The sequence below is a fragment of the Lissotriton helveticus genome, chromosome 1_2 (assembly GCF_964261635.1).
Source record: "Lissotriton helveticus chromosome 1_2, aLisHel1.1, whole genome shotgun sequence".
Classification (NCBI taxonomy): Eukaryota; Metazoa; Chordata; class Amphibia; order Caudata; family Salamandridae; genus Lissotriton; species Lissotriton helveticus.
Window position 1 is genome coordinate 146,392,205 of NC_136058.1, and position 18,595 is coordinate 146,410,799.

The 18,595-nt window shown below is 46.7% G+C and overlaps 1 protein-coding gene across 1 annotated transcript in view; it reads left to right on the plus strand.

Moving 5' to 3' along the window:
* DHCR24 (24-dehydrocholesterol reductase) overlaps positions 1-18,595 on the plus strand; it is a 164,221-nt gene that overhangs the window by 17,455 nt on the left and 128,171 nt on the right. The window contains exon 2 of the mRNA XM_078670222.1: positions 11,011-11,166. Within this exon, the coding sequence (XP_078526348.1) occupies positions 11,011-11,166 (156 nt within the window). The remainder of the gene's footprint in view (positions 1-11,010; positions 11,167-18,595) is intronic.

Genomic DNA, 18,595 nt, shown 5'->3' on the forward strand with positions numbered 1-18,595 from the left:
AACCTTTTCTCTCACTAACCTTCCATAATTTGTTCAGATACTTCGACTACTACCCATAGTTCTCAGTTTCCTTCATTTGTGTTTTCACCCCGGAACCTCTTTTGAGAAAAACAGAGTGCCAAGATCACCCCAGTTTAAAAGATGCAATGATTTTGATTTTATATAAATTTTATAAAGCGCGGCGTCTGCCCTTGGGCTTCTTGGTGTTGACTTTCTTAAGGAAGCAATGGAAGAAACTATAGGGGGTGAGTAAAGAGCCAGATCTTCAATGATTTCCTTAAAGTAGAGTGGTTGGCTTGGCTCCTCAAATGCATTGGCCATTTGGTTCCATAACTTAGCAGCATTATGGACCAAACTTCTACCTCCCCAAGACACCTCCCTGATAAAATGGATCCGTACCTTATTATCCGAAGATGACCTCAGTACTCTTGCAGGTGTGTATAAGGAGAGTTTCTGTCTGAAAAACTCTGGTCCTTGCTGATGGAGGGCTCTGTGTGTTAAACAGAGAGCCTTAAAGGCCATCCCCTTTAACAGGGAGCCAGTGCATGTTTTGTCTGTCTTTGGAAACGTAATCAGACTTTTTTGACTTAGTAAGAGCAGGACAGCGGCATTCTGCAGCCTCTGAGGTCTTGTTAGGATGCCTTGCTGAACTCCCACGTACAAGGCATTACAATAGTCTAACCCTGATAGGACCATTGCATCTTTAGAAGCCAGGTGGTAGGAAAGGGAGGGCTTTCTTGAGAATATTTAGGATCAACAAGCCGGATGCGTGGGGCGATTTGTCTGGTCTCTAAACATGAGGTTGGAGTCGAAGTAGACGCCTACGTTTCTAATTTTTAGGACAGGACTTGGCAAGGGTCCTAAGGATTGCAGCCACCAGGATGAATTACAAAAGGAGGAGCCTCGCCCGGAAATAAGAACCTCCAGTTTTATTTATTCACTTTCAAGGCCTGTGAGTGCATCCAGTCTGTTGTTGCGGTCATGCATGCGTTAAACGTAGCAGAGACTTCCTCCCTGTTCTCCTCCGTAGAGATCACGATTTGGGTGTCACCTGTGAAGGATACAGTGGAGAAGCCAAAAGATTTAATCAGGGGAGTCATATAAATATTGAAAAGTGTCGGACTCTGAGATAATCCCTGTGGGACACCATATGGTAAGGTAAAAGGTTCTGAGGTATGCGTCTCCATGCTAATAGTTTGCTCTCTATTGCCTACGAATGAGGAAAACATTCTGAGAGCAGGATCGCAGATTCCTATATCACAGTCTTTGCTTTAAGTTATCATGACATACCATGTTAAAAGCAGCGGAAAGGTCTAACAAGACCACCGCTGCCTTTCCTTTGCTGTCCAGGACTTCCCTAACTTCTTCTGAGACCGCGATCATCCTTAAGCTAAACTGGCATGAATCAAGAATGTGCTTCTGCTCCAGGTAGATGGTGAGGGCAGTATTCTGGTGTCATTCTAACATTTAGGATAGGAAAGGGAGTCTGGCAATGGGCTGATAACCCAGACTCGACCCTATGGAGGAAAATCATTTTTTCAGAAGAAGCCAAAAGGAGGCTTTCTTCCAGTCTCTGGGAAACACACCTAATGTTAAAACTGTGTTAAACAGTTGTATGAGATATGGTTTGACGTAGTCACCTAATTTGAAAGGGTCTAGCTGGACAGGGATCAGTAGGAGCGCCTGACTTTGTGCAATTTAAGAGGCTACCTAGGTTATCTTTGGAGATCGCTGGGAATTTCTCAAGCACATGATATTCTACTTCCTGAGGGATTGCATGTGATGCTGAAAGATAGTCCAGTCTCATGTGAGTGGTATCTTGATAAATAATCTCTGCTTTGTTCTTAAATAATTATGCAAGGCTTTCCTACATCGCCTGGGTTGGAAGTATTGTTTGTGGTGGGGGGACGGGGGAATGCTGCAGCTCTGACCTTGTCTGTAAAGTATCTGGTCTTTTCTGTGATTATTAGGGATTTGTACTCCTGTATCCGTTCTTTATATTTCCTTTTCTCGACTGCATTATATTCAGACCTCCAAATTTTCTCTTGGCACCGACATTTCTTTTTAAGACCTTTGAACGAGGTAGAGTACCAAGGAGAGGATTGATTTAATGTATAGTTAATGCTTCTTTTTGATGGCAAGGTGTCATTTATGGCATTGTGCATCCAGTTAGTAAAGTTTAGCACAGCCTCATTGAAATCATTCACTGCAATGGGTTTTCGATTTGTCAAGGGTTTTAAAGTTACCTAGTGAGAAAAAGACATGCCCATTTCAGCACTAACTAGCACACCTAAACAGGTGTGGAGGTCTACAGTGGGAATCAGTGTGAGACTATGCTTTCCTAATATAAAGTTTACCTTCACCTAACTGAAATCTGTGTTTACCCCCCTGGGAAACTATCATGCACCTTAACAGATGTGTGTGGAAAATGTATTTGGGGTTGTGCTTAAATTTTGCACGTGTATACATTCTCTTTATGAATATGTGCCTGCACAAATGCACATCTTTACTGGTCTGTTAGCACAGATTTTGGACAAACGTTTTTGAATCGGTCCCTTATGTTTGTGGCGACTGTGTTTGTGGGCAAGGATAAAGTTGTAGCAAGTTATCTCATTAACAAGAAGGCAGGATTGCAGAATTCAAGTTAAAGGACTGCCAGCCAACATACATCCAGCACTTGCTGTTTTTTAAAACAAAACACTTGGCCTCAAAATTAACAATCTGGTCATGGCTAGCGACTTCACCATCAGACCCTTGCCTGTAAAAGTATCTAAAAAGCATTCTATCTGCAACTGCGGCAACCCAAGCTATGAGTATCAAAAAACACTTCTCTTCCCTTCGGAACTCGCAATGTCTTGCAAATAACTACTTATCAAGAACAATCTCGATCCAGCAGATGCAGTCAGCTTCAGAACAATTCAGGATAGCCCGTACTTTGAAAAACTGAATGAAAGAGCAGCAAATCTGCAACGTCTTGAAGAAAACAACCTGATGTTAGATGAATAAATAGGTTCTGCCTTGGAAGAGGCACATAATCTGTACTGGTCTCCATCTGGGATGATGTGAAGACCACAGAGTAAATGAATGGCATTGCTGCACTTTTTCTACTTGGCGAGGCCTCCACGTTCAACACAGTTCAACACCACTCCCTTAACATTGCAGTAACTTGACATCAAGGAATCGTTCTTGATAGGATCTCCGCTGCCTTTCAAATGTATTAGTGCTGCAGCAACAAATTGCTGATGAGGGGTGTTACCCCAAAACCGGCTGTGAGAAGTTGGCCTGGCATATGCTGTCCACTAGTTATAGTGATTCAGAAAAGGGGGTGGTGATGAACAGAGTGCCTGAATTAAGCAGACCACTCTTACCCAGTCCAAAGATCAGGGCTTGATCCATCACCGTTTTTTAGCTCACTGCACCATCCCAGCTCAGAACTTGGCTATATGCAAATTAGTCTGTTCCTGTCCCAGTGCATGATGGGAACAGGGCAAACCAAACTACCAAGCCAATTCTTATACTGGGAAGGAAACAAGCTTCCGGGGACCGGTTTCTGCCATTTCGGTGATGGATCAAGCCCTGATCTTTGGACTGGGTAAGAGTGGTCTGCTTAATTCAGACACTCTGTTCATCACCACCCCCTTTTCTGAATCACTATAACTAGTGGACAGCATATGCCAGGCCAACTTCTCACAGCCGGTTTTGGGGTAACACCCCTCATCAGCAATTTGTTGCTGCAGCACTAATACATTTGAAAGGCAGCGGAGATCCTATCAAGAACGATTCCTTGATGTCCACCATAAGCGTGGAAGGGTATACTTAGACATGAGTCCCTTGCTCACTGCTCCATCAGGATTCAAGCAAGCCGGGCCGACGACGCCTGAAATGGCAGAAACCGGTCCCCGGAAGCTTGTCTCCTTTCTGGTGAAGAATTGGCTTGGTAGTTTGGTCTGCCCTGTTCCCATGATGCACTGGGCCAGGGACAGACTAATTTGCATATAGCCAGGTTCTGAGCTGGGATGGGGCAGTGAGCTAAATAACGGTGATGGATCAAGCCCTGATCTTTGGACTGGGTAAGAGTGGTCTGCTTAATTCAGACACTGTTCATCACCACCCCCTTTTCTGAATCATTTTGTCCATCATAAGCGTGGAAGGGTATACTCAGACATGAGTCCCTTGCTCACTGCTCCATCAGGATTCAAGCAAGCCGGGCCGACGACGCCTGAAATGGCAGAAACCGGTCCCCGGAAGCTTGTCTCCTTTCTGGTGAAGAATTGGCTTGGTAGTTTGGTCTGCCCTGTTCCCATGATGCACTGGGCCAGGGACAGACTAATTTGCATATAGCCAGGTTCTGAGCTGGGATGGGGCAGTGAGCTAAATAACGGTGATGGATCAAGCCCTGATCTTTGGACTGGGTAAGAGTGGTCTGCTTAATTCAGACACTCTGTTCATCACCACCCCCTTTTCTGAATCACTAGTTATAGTGGGCACCTTGCACCAGTCCAAACAACCCTTTTTGATGTTAGGTTAAAGACAACCTTTATTGAAAGCTATCCAAGTGGTAGCTATGGAGAGCATCCTTCAGGCTAAGTCTTGAAGGAGTGTAAAGCAACTTGGTTTACCAGATTATAACCTCTTGAATGACCAAATGAAAGGAAAACCAGACAAGGTATATATAAAGTATATGTATTTATTACTAAATACTCTCTACTAACCTCTTTATGAGATTAGAGAACATAAGATACACAATCAACATGATAGAACTTCAGTAAGTAGCACAATATGCAATGGGCCAAAGGGGGAGGCCAAACCATATATTAAGAAAGTGGTGTAAGAATCACGACTTGACTAGACACAGTGCCTAGAGCATGTAGAATCACTGGGACCCCAAGGAACCACCCAAGGTAGTGACACAGGGGATCCACGGTTGGAAAATTAAAGATTAATGACACTTCGGAGAGGACTTGGAGCAAACCATTTTAGACTTGGAAGGTTCCAAGGCCAGCAGCCATTTGAGCATGTTACCTCACCCAGAGTAGCCGGGTGCATAGGTGCCAAATGGAGCCGGGAATCGTTGCTGTTTTCAATGGCAAGTTGCTGCAAAGCGCTGCTGCTGTGGAAAGGAAAAGTGTCCGGTGTGATCCAAGCCTGGATCGAGGATGTGAAGTACCCGAAAGCAGAGGGGACAGAGTCTGGGTCACTTTAGGGTGACCAGGGGCATGGTAGACCAATGCCCACCAATGTCTGGTGTTTCAGGTGCGATGAGGTGAAGCTTTACTCCGCTGCCTCGGGGATCAGGAGACGTCGACGACGACCAGAGTCCGCAGGCGAGCTGTCCCACAAAGGATGTTGAGTTCTGGGGGATCGGTGTCTGGATCTGACACCAACAATCCTTGGCAACAGCAACCCACGTGGTGAGAGTAAAAAGGCTTCGGGATGGACCAGCAAGGTCCAGGTGACTCCCCAAGCGATGGAGAGTCAGGGCACGTCTGGAGCAACCAGGTAAGCCCGTTCAAAGTTACAGTACCCTTCTCAGGGACCCACAAGTCGACGAACAAGGGATCGCAAAGGGCCCTCGAGAGGAATCCCTAAATACCAGCCCACGGGTCACTAGTGGAGTGTAGGTCAGTAATCTTTGGTGGAATCACTGCTCGGGGTCTGGACTACAAGTAGCCTAAAGCACAGCCTCAGGGATCGCCAAGAAGCATATGCAGCTGCAAATGGTCACTGTGTCCAGGGGTTCGGGTTGCACGGTCCCCACTAGGGCTTTGGATCTCAGGTGTGCTGAGAGCACGGATCAGTCTCGGGGAAGCTTGGAAACCCACCTCCTGTGTTGCAAAGTCTTCGGAGTCCTTCCGGAGCTGTGTAGTTGCAAACCGGAAAGATGCATCTTGGTGCCTGCCTTGCAGGGGAGTAACTCCTTTACTCCAAGGGAGACTCTTCGGTCATCTAACGAAGTGTAGATAGTTAACGTTCTGGGATTCTGTAGCAGAGTTTCGTCCAGGTAAATCTAAAGTCCTGTAGTCAGGAGTTCCTACTTTATACCCAAAGAAGGGGTGGGACAAACTCTGGGGACACACCTATTGGAGGGTCAGGACAGAGGGATGTTGCATCCTTATCCTTTGTTCAGTTTCCCTCCAGAGCACAGGCTGGTAGCCCCTGCAACTGGTTTGAGCTTGATACCAAATGTGCCCCCAGTGCAGACATCAAAGCACTCTTGGAGTGCACCCACCCAGCCCTAATACATTAAAGCCTGTCCGGGAGGTGGTTACACCTCCCTGTGACAGGAAACCTATTGTCCAGCCTCCCCTGCTGGAGTTTCGTCCAGCAGCAGGAGTCCAGACTTGTGTCTGTGGCTGCAGCATCCTTTTTGTGATGCCAGGGTTCTGTTAAGCTGGTACCGGGTGTACCGGTGTAGTCACATTTCTCCTTCTAGGAGGGTGGAATCATACCTCCGCCGCAAGGACTGGCGGGGAGGTATGATTCCAAGGTGTTTGACACCAAACACAGCATATTTCTTGGCAGCCATAGCATTTACCGCGAGGTTATAATGCACTTAAGAGTATATGGTTTGGCTGCATCACAGAAAATCCCCGGATAATAGATTTCGAAGGCTGCAAAGGGGCCCTGGTCATGCATGGGCACCCGCTCACACAAAACCCAGCACCCTGCCTTCAGGATTGATAAGGCCTGCCATAGGGGGTGACTGATAGGTTTATATGTGTAGTGATATAAGGTAGATATAGGGAACCTATATCTAAGTGAGGGGTGCATATACCACCCTACACAGGTTGCTGTAGCAGACCTGTGGTGTCATTTTTAGTGGTCTCTCGGGGGTGGCATAATACATGCTACAGCCCCTGAGAGGCCTCTGGGGTACCTATGCCCCAGGCATAGGATACCATATACTAGGGACTTATAAGGGTACCCCAGAATCCAATCTGTGGTGTACCTAAAGTACATGCAATCATTTTAGAGAGGAAGCAGCTAGGCTGGGGCCCTGGATAGCAGGGTCCCAGCCAGACTAAATTCGAAAAACAGTGAAACATCAGCAAAAAGTGGGGATAACTTTTAGTAGCAGATCCTACTCTCCTACACCGTTCCCAGGATGCTTGTTTCCGGTCTAGGGAGAACCCGGCTTGGCAGTTCAATCTGGACTGCTCCCATGAGGAGTAGGGTCAAGATTGGTTTGCAAATGGCTGGGTGCAAACTGGGGTTGCATAGTGAGCAAAAGAACGACTGATTTAACCCAGATCACTTGACTGGGGTTGTAGTATAGTTCCTATATTCTCAATAGTCTCTGCGCATTGGAATAACATATCCTATAGATTTGACGTAGGACTTATGTCGACTAGGTCTCTATTGAATATATTAGACTTAATTGTGAGTGCCCGCTAGCTCAGAGGTCACTAGAAACGTTCTCGAATACACAAGAAGGGATTAGTTTCTGACAACCGCATAAACATGACAACTTTGTTTCCCCCAGATAAAGCGTATCTTCAGAGTCGTGGAAACTATAGATAGATATTTTACTCAGTCATTCGTACATGCTTCGTTTCATCAGAGGTGCAAAGTAGTAGAGAGACCGGCAATTTCAATAAAAGGATTTATTGAACAGTCTTCTTTCTCATGCAAAAGAAATGAACTGCTACAATCGTAATACTGGCTGTAAAGTATAATGCGTACAGCAAGAAGAGTATTATAAAATAATACTGTAAAAGCATGGTATGGTTTCTAAGCCATAAATACATACATAAATAACAAAGACTAAAAATATTCAACTGGTGCTTCTAAAATACACCTACCCCAATGTACCTTACCTGAGTCTAGTACAAGGGAAGAAGTAAGTATGGTGTAGCATAGGTATAGTTTTCTTTGCCAAGAATCTATCCAAGATTTCTCTTAGGGTCTAATCAGCTCCGTACCTTGGTTTTAGAATGAAGGAGGTCTGGTATCTCTGTCTCGGACTCGATTTCCCAACACCCCGCGAGGGGAGCTTGGAAACACTGGAGCTGGATTCTCATTCAGAGAAAGGACAGCTTCTCTGTCAGTGCGTCAGCTGGAGGGTCGGCTTCCTTCGGCACTTGCTGTAGCGAGCTGCGTCGGGCAAGTAGATAGTCGAGCTGCTCCGAACCACCGTGTGTTTGATAGGGCAAGTTTAGGCATATTTATACCTTGAAGGTGCCTGGTTTGACGTAAAGTCGGACATAATAACGTCACCAAAGAACCCCAAGGGAATGGTAGTTCTTTGAAAACACCATGATTTTTAGGACAAACCAATATTCAAGAAAGGGGATGTCCCCGACTGCTGAAGCCCAGTTTTCCAAGAAATCGTTGTGGCTTTAGGAACCAGTGGAAGTAGCCATGCCTGTATTTGGACTGGATGGGCTATGTCTAAATATGGTTATGATTTCTATGCCTATATAAGGGCAAGGCAAATTATACCTATATAAGGGCATGAATCGGTAAATTACGCATGGATCCTAAAACGCTACACAACAGGGTGAATTATTGATTCATTCAGCATTTTGTCCATCATTTGTTGTCGTAGCACTTTTCGCCATAAGTGAGATGGGTATACCCAGAAGTGGGTCCCTTGCTTGCTGTGCCACTGGATTCAAGCTATCCTGGCTGATAAGGGGTGTTACCCCCCAAACTGGTCTCAGTATGCTTGCTTCCGATCCAGAGAGGACTTGGCAGTTCGGGCTGAACTTTTCCTTATGAGGAGCAGGGTCACGACTGATTTGTATTTCTCTGGGTCCAAACTGGGTGGCATAGAGAGCAAAGGAACAATGGATTTGACCCAGGGCGAATGTTTGATTCATTCAACATTCCGTCCATCATTTATTGCTGCAGCACTTTTCAAATGTATTAAGGATAATCTTTAGAACTCCATTCACATGTCTTCCATTCAACAGCAAGGGAGGAACACCTCAAACATTGCTCCACTATGCTTTGATGCCTATCTCAGCCCAATATCAGTTCTCATCAAATTTTTCGACCAGACGTGCTACACCTATTCCAATGTAAGTCAAACCATCCTGAAACTTGGAGTCCAATGGATCTTGACAGATCAAGGTTCAACAAGCCATCCACCAACGGAGGCTGACAAATGAGCATATGTTACTTCATCCGAAATTGAGATCTGACATGCGGAGTTTGGAAGAACTACCAATCCTCGATAGTCTGGATCCAGGAACCTGGTGCTTAACCAATGACATTGACAGAACTGAGATCTTGTGCTGATCATGGATCCAGCCTATCCCTGGATCCCATAGTAAATCAAGCCATGAGATGTGCAGACCACAGAGAGTGCCTTCTTCCTCATGTGCATCCATTTCCCATATCTAGCATTTCCACAGAAGCTTCAGGATACCTTACCACTTGCTCTTTCTTCACTGCTGCCAAGTGAGGATTCAACCACTAGCATACTGACCCTGCCAATTGCTAAAGCACCATCCCAATCATCCATACCCTAATCATTTGCTAGCAAATGTTTCTGATTCCTGAAATATGCATTGTTGTGTGGTGCTGACTACACTATTTAATATGTTTACGACTTGCTATCGATTGAAATAAACTATTTACTGTTTCAGGCTCTGTGAGAGTGTCACTGGTGCATAGTATGATTTTTCTTTTCTTTTCTTTTCTTTTCTCTATTGCTGGGAATACCAGCTTTTGTGAGTTTCTATTGCTGCATTTCTTGTGTTGTTTTGCTTTGATACAATCAATCATCAGTTGCTGATTGAGTGACCTGAAGAAGAAATCCGAGTAACCATGTTGACTACAGAACGTATTTGGTCTATCCTTGCATACTAGAAACCTGAATTGTCTCCCAGTTAAAATTTTGTTTTTGTTTCAGTCACTATTATTTATAAAATCGTCCACCATGATCATCCTTTCTGTTTAGTGACAAACCTTATATGAACTGTAGGCCATCTTGCTGTCTACTCTTAGGGAAATTTTTCTTTCAGTAATTAGATTTAATAAATTCAAATTTGGAGGAAGATCCTTTAGAGTTCTAGGTCCGAAATGGTGGAAAGAGTTTCCCCAACTGTTAAGAGAAAACTCGGGTTTGCTGACATTCAGAAATTCGTTTAAGACCAGGCTTTTTGGTCTTCCATTGTAACATTCAATGTTTGCTGTTCATGTGTGGGTTGTAGGTTTGTGCTCTATACATCTAGATGGTTAGAGAGTTCTTCCTGGAGACACAAGATCTCGAATCACGGGCTCAATACAGTTCATAGTGTTTTCTATACTTTCTGGTTTGACCACTTTGTGGTCGGTCCTTCTTTTGGCAGGTCACCAGCAGGAATCACCAAAGTGTAATATCCTGATTTCCTGTAACCGATGAAAGCAACATAGCTGACATGCCTATTTGACATCTAAACTTGGATGTAACTGTGTACACTAGCCCTGAATGGGCCTATACTAATGTGGTGATTTTAGAGTTTTAGTACCATGGTTTCCCTACCCTACTAGTGTCTGCAGTTTCTGGGACCTGCTGACGTCAAAGGTGTCAATATTTGTTCTTAAAGGACAATTCCCAGGGACTGCCGAAGTTTGATCCCAATGCTCATACCTTATATTGCTACCCACCTTTAAGATGTGAACACCATGTTTAAAAGAGGTTAAAACTAGGAAGGTCTTTCATCGCCTCCCTGGGGGATCAAACTTTGGGTTGGTCTTCTGCTTAAGGCATGGAGGTATAACATTATTCCAAATTTAGGAAGCTTGTCAAAACAGTTTTTTCTTCCTCTGTCAGTGGGAGCTGAAGTTCTACTAGACAATGTATTTCCATCTGCGCTGTCTTGTTTTATAGATGTGTGCTTTCGAGTGGCAAATAAGACATTTGCAGTATAGTTATAGTAAATTCAAATTAACTCAGCAGACACGCTGTACGTTTTTCATAGTCTTCATATGTATTAAGAGTAAACCTTGTTCGGATCAATAAGTTCTTCTGGAAAATTACGACTCTTATACAAGCTAGTTAATTTTTTTTTCAATGTATAGGTTCGCGAGTGGAAGAAGCAAGGGAGCAAAACGCACATGTGTACTGGCAGGCCGGGCTGGTTAACTGTGTCTCTACGTGTTGGAAAGTACAAGAAGACGCATAAGAACATAATGATAAATCTGATGGATATTTTGGAGGTGGATACAAACAAAAGGGTAAGTCTTGCATTGACAGTACAACAAAGTTTGCGCCTAGAGACCAAGATTTCTTTAAAAAGTAAAGTTGCAGAGGATTCAGTTATGATATTCTATGGTCGCTTTATCAAATATTGTGCACTTCCATGATGCTGTGCTTCATTTTAACAATTATATTTTTCTGAAGAGCTTTTCCCCAGCCAAACATCATCTAGATTTATGACCTTTGTCGAATAAACTCTGCAAGGGTAAATCTTGAAACTGGTGATATAGAAAAGAAAGCATTGGCAAAGGCAATAGGTATGGCTTCACTGTTGTAGCATATCCAGACACAGGCTTGCACATATGTACATTAGCAAATTAAATCCAGACCTAATGACGTACCTTTTTTAGACCTTCATTTCACACCGAAACAAAAGCGTTTATTATTGTATTGCATTGTGTCTGTGACATAGCAGTAATATTATAAAGATATTCTTGCCATCAACTTAAAAAAGTAAAAAAAAAAAGTACATGGCCGCAGTATCAGGGATGAGAAGCTGCTGGTAACTTAAATTAAGAAAAAAAGAGTGGTTGTTGGAAGTTGAACGTTTTTTAAAACTCTTGGTCCCGGCATCAATGAGGAGAAGCGGGAGGATATTAGAATCCCCTCTTTCGAACCTAAGATGGTAGTGCCTAGGTAAAAAGTAAAAGCTAGCAGCTGTTGGGGTCAGACTAATTGGCGAGTCCTGACATGGAGATAACAATCAATATCAATAAAAAAGACATATTAAGGAGGGGAAAAAAAAGCTAAAAAGGGATTGCTTTATGTATACAATGCTTGCATATATTTATATTTGAGTATACTTTTTATGTTTCAATGGTTTTATTGAAGTTTTACATTTAAAGGCATACAGACAATGCTTGCAATAACAGCGGATCAACGTGGTTGATGACCACCCCCACGTTTGTGAAAGAGCTGGGATTTGTCCACTATCTTGGCAATCTTCTTGTGGCTGAACAAGAGCCACCATTTGTGAAGCCAGTTCTCGTTTGTAGGAGTGGTGGGTTTCCCCAAATGGGAATGCATTGTGTGCTTTGTGGCCAGGAAGATGTGAGAAGTGCGCTTGCTCGCTGTGGAGTGGAGATAGTAAAAACCCTAAGCAAGTCTTCCTAAGACAGCAAATTCAGGGAGTTCGTTGCGTTTGTAGCCCTGGGAGATTGCATGAAATATAGCTTCCAAAAGGCCACTGAAGGGGCGTGGGACCATAGGATGTTAAAGAGTACAGCTGTCGCCTCAACCACGCTGCCAGGTAGGCCACACTGATAGTGAGCAGGCGGGGGGGGAGGGGGGAGCCGAGTGCAGTGCCAGCAATACAACATTTTGTAAAGAATTTCCCTGCCCTGCGTGTGTCTCTCAAAGTCAGTGTTACGGGGGAATGCTTCTTATTATCTGGTGTTTAGGGTGAGCAGCAGGTCCCTCTCTCAGTGTAATTAGTATGGTGTTTGGGTGGCGATGTCCGTGTATTGAGGAGGCAATAGATACTGGAGACTAGACTCTTAGAGGAGGTGGCGTTGGAGGTAATGTTTGAAGGGAGAAAGCTGCCTGGTGGCCCTCGGTTTAACAATAGAGTGGGAGAACAAAAGACAGGGCTGGATATAAGGGAATCTCTCAGTTTCTGAAATCCCATAGTCAAGTTTAAGTTCCTCAAAGGCCTTTAATTGGTCTCCCGTATAGAAGTCCTAGAGGAGGAAGTAGCCTTTCTCTCTCCATACGTGAGAGTCCCAGTGAGGACTCTGGGTTGACCAGGATGGAAGTGAGGAGGAGAAGGGAAGAAGGTAAGGTCCTTCCTAGTGGCAATCTAGTCCCAAACGGCTAGGGTGGCTTTAGTGATGAGGGTAGAGGTATGAAAGTGGACCTCTCGAGGGCTTGGAGACCCTTGTGACCTTGCCCAAAAGTCTAGACACCAGGTTCTGGTCAATGAAGTACCAGTGTTTGTTAGTTTTCCTCTTGAGCCATTCGATCGTGTAGCATAATTGGGAAGCCTGATAGTAACGGAGCAAGTGCAGCACTCCGAGGCTTCCCCTCCCTGAGAGTTGGAGCAGGGCAGGAAGGCTAATCTAGAGTGATGACCTCCCCCCGCCCCTCACCCTCCTCCTCAAAATGTAGGCCATACAGGGGCAGTTTGAAGGCATGCAATCTTGTCTTTGGGGATCCACATGGGAATGGCAGTAATAGGAGGAAGTACAGGATGTGGGGTAAAGGGTCATATTGAGGGCCACAATGCATCCTACCCAGAAGAGAGAAATTTCTCCATGCAAGCAAAAATGTTCTGGTTTCACGCAGGAGAGATTCAAAGCTGAGGGTGGCGAAAGTAGAGAGGGCAGGCGTATGAGGTGGATTCCCAAATTATTTTGGAGATGGTTGTCCATTGAAATGATGTTGCTGTGGTGAGAAACTCAGTGAGGACCGGGAGGAGTTGGGGGATGCTTATAAAATAATAGGGTGAAGATGTCTGGGCCTGGGGCTTTATAGAGCCTGAGTTGGCCTATGGCTGTGAGGATTTCAGCCTCCGCTATGGGGTGTCAAGTTCACGGATGCAGAGAGCTTGGGGAGGGTGACCCAGTTCAGTAATGTCTCTTTACTGAAGGCGTCGGTCGTATAGAGGGATTGCTAATAGGACAAGAAAGGCTGGAGCTTGCTCCAGTGTACAGAGCTGGCCCATTTCTCCTAGTCAGAGTGTTTAAGTTGCTGTTCGTAGGTCATTAGTTCTGTTGTCACTTTGTATCTAGTGAGGTCGCATGCACTCTTGAGCCTTGCTGCCTCCTGGATGAAGTGGCCCCTAACGACCGCCTTGAGTGCATTCCAGGCCACCTGATTGTCCATATCTCGCGTATTGTCATGTCAGTTGTGATAGCAAAAATTCAAAAGACACTCACCTATCACAACTGAGTCACGGAGGAGGGAGTCATTGAGCACCAGCATCCACGCTGCGGCTTCCCACCAGTGCCCCTGTGGAAAGCCAGGGTGATAGGACCATGATTGGAGAGGGATTGGGGGTGCTGGTCTGCTTCAGCTATGCCATGCTCCAGGCCTTTTTCAAGGAGAATAAGATCAATGCATGCATAAATGCATTGCACTGCCAAAAAGTAAGAATAGTCTGTTTGTCAATGGCGTGTACGCCAAGCATCTAGTGTCTGTGAGCTAGGGTCGTCCTTTGCAGACAACTCCAGGGTCCCTCCATGTCGCTAGTGTGATTTTTCTGCTCACTGAGTGTCCGCTGCCTTGACCTGCAGGCCAGTCGGAGTTTGGGTGTCCTCCATGCCTGTTTTACGTAAGTGCTCTCTGCGCTAGGCCTTACTATGCCCAATCTCTATACCCCGCATTCCATGCCAGCTGGTGCCGCAGGGTGCGGGTTGAGACTGAGGGGGTTTATCAGTGTGGCCCTGGCGGACTTAGGACATGATTTCCTTTGCAACTGTGCAGCTGGGTATGTAAGTGAGGACGCCAGGCTGAGCGAAGAGGCACCACTCTGTGCACTCTTTCTCTAGGAATTGGTTCCCCTGCATCGCGCTCCAGGTTGGCATCGAAGAGGTCAGAGAGGTATTGAGGGACATCAGCATCACAGACAGTAGCTGGGATCCTACGGATGTTGTTGCAGCGTCACCTTTTTTTTGTCTTCGCACCTCTCTTGGAAGATAATTCTGTGGGCTTTTAGTTAAAGGATCCGTCGCTGTAGGTCTTCGCTTGCCCAATGTTTGTTCAGTCTGCACCACATGGTACAGTGATCCGGCCGTATAAAAACCAATAGCATGAGGTCATAGAAAATATTCCTGGTGCCAAGATAGGGCCCACTTTTTGTGTATGTTAGTCTAAAAAAATATGTGTTGCAGACAGCTGCTCTTTCAGGGCAGACCTAAATGATTCTTTACGTTATATTTCTTTTTTTTTTTAACTTAACCAATAAAAAAAGACCACTGCATTGGATCAGTGCAGATTTTTGCATAGTGCACACCTAGACAAAGGTAACCAAGCACTGTGCAGGGCCGTGAGGCAAGAGTATGATGCACAGCCATTTACAGAGTGGAGGGAGGGGGCTACTCAAGTCAGTAGAATGAAAAGCACCTTTTAACATGTCAAGGCTGATTTTTGTTTTTTGAAGAGTTGAGTCTATAACTTTTGAATTGAATTGATTGAAGGAAGTTTAGGGCTGTTCTGATTGGAGAAAAACAGTTTCCTGTTGTTCTGTGCTTTTTTACTCTGGCATAGCTACGGTGTATGAAGATCTACCTGATTTGACTAGTTTGTGAGCCACATGGGCATAGGGGGCCTTTTATTGTGGCCTTGTAGATGCTAAAACTAAACTTGAAAATGATGCAGATATGCAGGGACCAAGTGTAGTTCCATTTGGGAGAGAACTGTACTGGTTTAATTCAATCAGGCCCTTGATGAGTTGTGCTGCTGCGTTTTAGACTCAACATTGCGGTTTCTGGGAGGCTGTAACATGTCTGGATGTTGCAAACAGTTGGGCTTTGTGTATTCCTCCTAGACAGCCACACACAATAGGAAACTTTGGGGTGCCATCACTGGCAGGATGGGAGGGAGCAGCTGGGCAGAGCCCGGCTTACACTTGAATAGGTTTTGTCCTGCTGCCGCACAAAGGGCTGCATACCCTTGTAGTTCGTCTGGAGCCAGGGCAAGTCAGGAGCCAGGGCAAGGAAGGCAGGGCATCTGTGCACTTCAAATGCATGCCTCTGGAAGTTTCTCCCACTTCAAAGCCAGAACTGGGTATAAATATTGAACCTCATACACTAAATCTTCAGTACACTTCTGGACCTGTGGATACTTCGCCTGGAAGGACTGCTGTGCTGCTGAAAGGACTGGCATTCTGCTGGACTACTGCTCTGATGGACTTCTGCCCTTTTTTACTGACCTGGTGCCTGCTGTTCTTTTGCCTGGGTGAGAAGGACTGGACCTGCAACTCTGAACCCAAGAGTGACTTCAAGGGCTAGTTTGCTGGCCTCCTGATCAGAAGCCTCAGAGACACTGTTACCTTGAACCCGGCACCTGGACACTGTCATCTATGAGACCTACGCTCCCAAGTTGTGCCACCTCAACCCTGTGCCCTTGGAAGTGGGCCTGAAGGTGCTCTGCTAAGTCCAACTGTGGTCCCTATCGGAACTGATGCGAAGCGATGTGAAGTCCCGCAAAGCCTCACCGCACAGTTGCCTGCCTCATCAAAATAGACGAGCGACACAAAGCCTCACCACACAGCTGCCAGCTCATTGAAACCGATGCAAAGCCCCGCCAAGCTATCCCCCACTGTGTACCCCCCCCCCCCAAACTGACATAAAACAACTCTAATCCATTCCGGATCTCCGACTGACCCCTGCCCTCACCACGTCTTCAACAAGGCCGACGCTGTCATCGCACCCCACCTGCGGGACATCATCAACACCTCCTTCGACACCGCCACCTTCCCTGAGAGCTGGAAGCACGCCGAACTCAGCGCTCTTCTCAAGAAACCCACAGCAGACCCCACCGACCTCGAACTACCGTCCCATCTCGCTCCTCCCGTTCCCGGCCAAAGTCATCGAGAAGACCGTCAACAAACAGCTGGCCGCCTTCCTCGAGACGAACGGATCCCTCGACCCCTCACAGTCTGGCTTCCGAGCGAACCACAGCACCGAGACCGCCCTCATCGCTGCCACCGATGACATACGAACTCTGATGGACAACGGAGAAACAGCGGCCCTCATCCTCCTGGACCTCTCCGCGGCTTTCGACACTGTCTGCCACCGCACCCTAGAACAGCGCCTCGGCAACATCGGAATACAGGACAAGGCACTGGAATGGATCACCTCCTTCCTCGACGGAAGAACACAGAGAGTCCGCCTACCACCGTACAAGTCAGAGGCCACCAAAGTCATCTGCGGCGTCCCTCAAGGATCCTCACTGAGCCCCACCCTTTTCAACGTCTACATGAGCCCCCTCGCGGCCATCGCACGCCAACACAACCTCAACATAATCTCCTACGCCGACGACACCCAGCTGATCCTCTCCCTGACCAACGACCCCGCCACCGCCAGAGCCAACCTGCACGAAGGGATGAGAGAGGTAGCCGAATGGATGTCGACCAGCCGCCTGAAACTGAACTCGGACAAGACGGAGGTCCTCATCCTGGGCTCCTCGCCCTCCGCCTGGAACGACTCCTGGTGGCCCCCCGCCCTGGGCACCGCACCCAAACCGACGGACCACGCACGCAACCTGGGCTTCATCCTGGACTCCTCCCTCTCCATGACCAGACAAGTCAACGCCGTCTCCTCATCTTGCTTCAACATCCTGCGCATGCTACGCAAGATCTTCCGGTGGATCCCCACCGAGACGAGGAAGACGGTCACCCAGGCACTCGTCACCAGCCGACTGGACTACGGCAACGCCCTCTACGCCGGAACCACCACCAAGCTCCAGAAGAGACTCCAGCGGATCCAGAACGCCTCGGCCAGACTCATCCTCGACATCCCCCGACGCAGCCACATCTCCGGACATCTGAGAGACCTGCACTGGCTCCCGGTCAACAAGAGAATCACCTTCCGTCTCCTCACCCACGCACACAAAGCCCTACACAACCAAGGCCCGAGCTAGCTCAACAACCGGATCAACTTCTACACCCCCAAACGCCTCCTCAGATCAACCAACCACGCCCTCGCCGCCGTCCCCCGCGTCCGAAGAGCGACAACAGGAGGAAGGTCCTTCTCCTACCTGGCCGCCAAGACCTGGAACTCACTCCCAACCGACCTGCGCCTGACCCAAGACCACCTCTCCTTCAGGAAGAAGCTCAAGACCTGGCTGTTCGAGCAGTAACGGCACCCCCCCCAAACCAGCGCCTTGAGACCCTACGGGTGAGTAGTGCGCTCTATAAATGACCTGATTGATTGAATCCTTGTTAAGCCTCGCACACATCTTCATTGGAACTGACACCGGATGACGCAAAGTTTCGCAAAGCAACCCCACCTAGCAGGATTTAAGGTACTGTAGTCAGCGTACCTAAGTGGGTCCCTCTAGTGGCCCATGTTCTATCACTGTCGGCCTAAACGTGTGACTTTGTCCTTTTCAGGCACGACCAGATAACCACAGTTAGAACTGTGCTTTTTGGCGCTATTTTCACTAAAACCTTTGAAATCTCATTGCTCCGGTTCTACTATGTGCATTTGTGTCGTTCTGGTCTTGTTTTATTAGTTAAATTAAGGTTGGCTTGTACCTGGTCCTGACAAGGATTGTCGTTGCTGCTTGGCAAAAGCTTACACCCCAGTCAACCAGCAACCTAATTTCTTTAAACGATGTGCAATGAATTGCAAAAGTGTCTTTGTTCTGTGCACATAAGAGTGACTCACAGCACTCCCAGACAGCACTGTGGGGGCGACGCACAGTGCTGGGAGGCATGTGATTACAGTGGACTGCCTCTAAAGA